This window comes from Pleurodeles waltl, chromosome 6 (genome assembly GCF_031143425.1).
Source record: "Pleurodeles waltl isolate 20211129_DDA chromosome 6, aPleWal1.hap1.20221129, whole genome shotgun sequence".
NCBI lineage: Eukaryota > Metazoa > Chordata > Amphibia > Caudata > Salamandridae > Pleurodeles > Pleurodeles waltl.
The window spans coordinates 15,253,644-15,257,638 of NC_090445.1; the positions used below are offsets into that span (position 1 = coordinate 15,253,644).

The window sequence follows — 3,995 nt, forward strand, 5'->3', positions numbered from 1 at the left end:
CTGGGAAGCAGTGACTATCTGAGACAGGCACTGAAAGCAGGCGGGTGCGTTGGACATGGAGTTACAAGCAGTGAACTGTGTATGCATCTTAGACAGGCACTGAAAGCAGGTGGGAAGCAGTGAACTGTGTATGTATCTGCGACAGGCACTGAAAGCAGGCGGGTGCGTCGGGTAGGAAGTTACGAGCAGTGACTTGTGTATGTATCTGAGACAGGCACTGAAAGCAGGTGGGAAGCAGTGACTATCGTATGCATCTGAGACAGGCACTGAAAGCAGGTGGGAAGCAGTGACTATCGTGTGTATCTGAGACAGGCACTGAAAGCAGGCAGGTGCGTCGGGCACGGAGTTATGAACAGCAGAGTGTGTACATCCGAGTCAGATGCCTGGAGAGTAAGTCAGTAGTCTGTGGTGCCACCTGGCACAGGATGGCAGATTCAAGGCAGTGCAGAGTGGCATGGAACCGTGCACATGGCATTGCGGGGAGGCAGCGCGCGTAGCTCAGGTGATGAGATACACAGGGGCATTTGGAACACTCAAGTGCCAAGATGCAGCGGGCATGACTGCGCCATAAAAGAACTAACGAGAGGTGAGTGTAGTGCATTCTGGCAAACCATGGCCATCAGGCCTTGTTACTGTGCCCAGTAGACTCGGACCCAAAGAAAAGCACCACCAGGTTTGACTTTTTATTCAGATTACAAATTTTAACAAATATTTCTAACAGTTTACCCGGTGGTACACGATTTGCACAGAACGGGAATACAAACACAATTTGGCAACGTCCTTTGTACACATAGTGCTTATACTGAGAAGGCTTGCATGGCGAAGTGGCGAAACTCCTTTTTACAACAAAAGGGTTTTTACACTATCAAGATGTAACACGGACCAGAGATGTGCATCACAAGACCAAACAATGCTGGTTTCATGACTTGGCTGGATCGGGCTGGACAGTGTCACCTTGAGACAGTCTTGTTGGCGCCCGTGGAGAGCGGACGCCCAGCAGCACGGCTTCCAGTCACAAGAGCCCCCCCCCGCCAGCAGGGGGCTGCCGCCCTAGGGGTCTCCCTCGCCCGGAGGTGCGAAGGCAACACGGGTCGTGCTGAATGTCCGTCCCCGCTGCGAGAAGGGAAGTGGGGGTACAACTCCAGTTTTACAAAAAGGTTGTCGGTCAGTCTGTCGCGACTCCAGGAGCCTCTAGGCGCACGCCCACAACTCTAGCAGGTCGACTCATGTAAACTCGGATGGCCACCCCTAGCCCAGCAGATCTGACCCGAAGACAGTGGACCTCACAAGGCGGGGAGTTCCCGGCCGAGAGCCGAGGCTTTAGCCGTCTGCTCCTCCCCTAGGACACAGCCCCGGGCCACCCGCACATTCCGTGAAGGCGCGGCCCCCTCTGGAGGAGGGAGCTCGAACACTCATCAGAAGACAACAGAAGCGTCCAAGTTCATGGAATAGGTGTTCCATTCTGTATAAATAAGGTCCGTGTCTGAGTCCAGTTCCTTGTAAAAAAAAGAAAAACACGAGGGCGGATGGGGCTAAAAGGCCACGATGGGCCGCGTCCAGGCGCCCAGGCTGCCCATCGCCTGCTTGGCGCACAACAGCTGCTCGGCGTCAGCCTGCTGCTGCCGCACCAGCCCAGAGAAGCCGGAGCCGAAGATGGAGATGAGGCTGGAGATGGAGGGCTCGGACCTGGCGCGCTTGCTGGGGGAGTCTGTAGGGGCTGGGGGGGCCTTGCGCTTGGCCGCAGAGTGGCAGCAGTCCTGGTGCAAGAGGCCGCTCTCGACCGTGGTCACCACGTGCGTGTCCAGGTCCAGCACCGTGGTGTGAGAGCAGTGAGAAAAGTCACATTCCGGGAGCCCGGGCAGAGGCGCGTCCTGCGCCGGGGAGCCCTGCGTGCCAGGCTCTGGGAAGTCCTGGCGGCTGCTCAGCGCGGGCAGCTGTTCGGGGAAGGGCCGCAGTCGGTCCTGGTCGCAAAGCACCGGTAGCTCCTGCGGGTGCCGTGGGTGGACCAGGCGCTGCTCTATCTCCTCCCCTGGGTCGCTGGGAGGTTGGAGGCGGTGGGCACACATCGCTGGGGGATAGGACATCTCCTCTGCGTGGCCGTGCGGATGCTGACCCTCGGGTGACTCTTGGAGATGGAGTGTCCGACTGCACGGCCCCACTGCGTGCGGCATGGGGCGGTGGTCCTCTGCCGGGGCCGAGAGCAGTCGTGCGCGGGCGCCAAGGTCCGGGGCCGACAGACGGAGGTGGAGGTTGTCCATGCGCTCGTGGAGCTTCAGCGCGCAGGGACCGTGGGCCTGCGGCGGGTCCGCTGCTTCCGCCCTGCGGGAGCAGACGCCAGTGAAGTGCGGTAGATGGAGCAGGTCCCCTCCCGGCTCATGGGGCTGCGATCTTTGCGCACACAGCGGCGGATGGCGATTGTTCTCTCCTGCCTCGGGGGGCTCCGACCTGCGGGCGCACCGCGGTGGATGCAGAAAGGCGTCTCCGAGCTCCTGGGTCTGGGGCCTACGGGTACACACCCGCTGGAGATGTGGCAAGTTCTCCCCCGGCCGCTGGTGCGGAGCTCTGCGGACTGTGCACAGTCTCTGTGGGTTGAGGGGGCCCTCGCCAAAGTCCTGGGCTCTGCACCGGGAGAGGTGGGGTGGGTGCATATCCTCCCTCGGCTCTTGGGGCTGGGGTCGGAGGGTGTACATGCTCGGGTGGTGCGGCATATGGGGCTGGTCTTCTGCTGGCACTTGGAGATGAGATCTGCTGGCATACAAGCCGGGAAGATGCGGCGTCTCCTCCGCAGGGTCCGTGCCGTGCGCTCTGCGGACGCACAGCTCCGGGAGGTGCACCTCGTCTCCCGGTTCCTGGAGCTGGGACCTTCGGGCGCAGAGTTCAGGCAGGCTTGGCGTGTTCTCTGCCGGCTGCTGGTGGGAACATCGGTGACCAGACAGGCGGTGGGGCTGGTAGGGGTCCTCTGCGAACTTAGGGGCGCTGTAGGCACAAAGCTCCGGGAGGTGTGGGCACTGGTGAACGCCGTCTCCAGGCTCCCGGAGCTGGGACCTGTGGACGCACTGCCCGCGGGGGTGGTACATGTCCTCGCCAGGCTCCTGCGCTCTGCGCTTGCAGAGTTGCGCGTCCTCGGAGCCCTCCTGGATGTGGGGTCTGAGGGCGCACAGCCGAGGCGGGTAGGGTAGCTGGTGCGGCTCCTGTCCCTGGGATCTGTGGGGGTACGGTCCCAGCCGGTCCCAGTGCGGGGAATAGTGCACGTCCTCCTCCGGCTCCTGGACGTGATCTCCGGCCGCGCACGCAGCCGACAGCTCCATCTCTTCTTCCTCCTCCTCCTGGGGTTGAGCCGAGCGGAGGCACAGTCCGCCGAGGCGCGGCATCTCCTCCTCCTGGGCCAGGGGTCTGCGGGCGCACGGCCCCCGGAGGTGCGCCGCCTGGTGTAGCTCCCCGGCCAGCTGGGAGCAGGGCGGCCGGGGCGCGTAGGGCAGCTCGTCGGGGCGCCGCAGCTGCGCGTACCGCTGTGCCAGGTAGAGCTGGCGGGCGTTGCGCAGCACGTAGGAGACCAGCAGGTTCTTGTGCAGCTTGATGCCGCCGCGCTGGCTGCGGGAGCTGTGGATCTTGCGCAGGGACAGGCTGATGAGGCTCTGCGCGTCCACCACCGAGCCCTCCATGGCCGGAGGAAGCATGGCTACCGGGATCGGCTCTGGCTATCTGGGGCACGATCTCTCCGAGTCTCGCACACACTTTTCGGCCTTTCCAGCCCAGTGTGGTCTTAAGTAGCCCGTGAAGCTCCACGCCCCTCGTCCCCGGCCAATCCAGGTGCCCGCTCGGTCCTGACTGACAGCGCACTTCCGCCCCCGGGGAGTCCAGAGACCAATAGGAAAAAGGCGGGTCCTTTGTGCTATTCAAATACCGAAAGAACCGGCTCTGCACAGAAGCGTCGTGACAGCTGAGCCTGGGAGGGAGCGCAGGGACAGCGGCCGCGGCGCACCGGGGCTCCTGGG

At 62.7% G+C, this 3,995-nt stretch overlaps 1 protein-coding gene across 1 annotated transcript; it reads right to left on the reverse strand.

The window, feature by feature from the left end:
• Positions 1–670: 670 nt before the first annotated feature.
• IER5L (immediate early response 5 like) lies at positions 671–3,739 on the reverse strand. The gene has a single exon (XM_069237051.1). The coding sequence runs from the start codon at positions 3,675–3,677 to the stop codon at positions 1,533–1,535; it is 2,145 nt and encodes a 714-aa protein (XP_069093152.1). The 5' UTR covers positions 3,678–3,739; the 3' UTR covers positions 671–1,532.
• Positions 3,740–3,995: the final 256 nt, after the last annotated feature.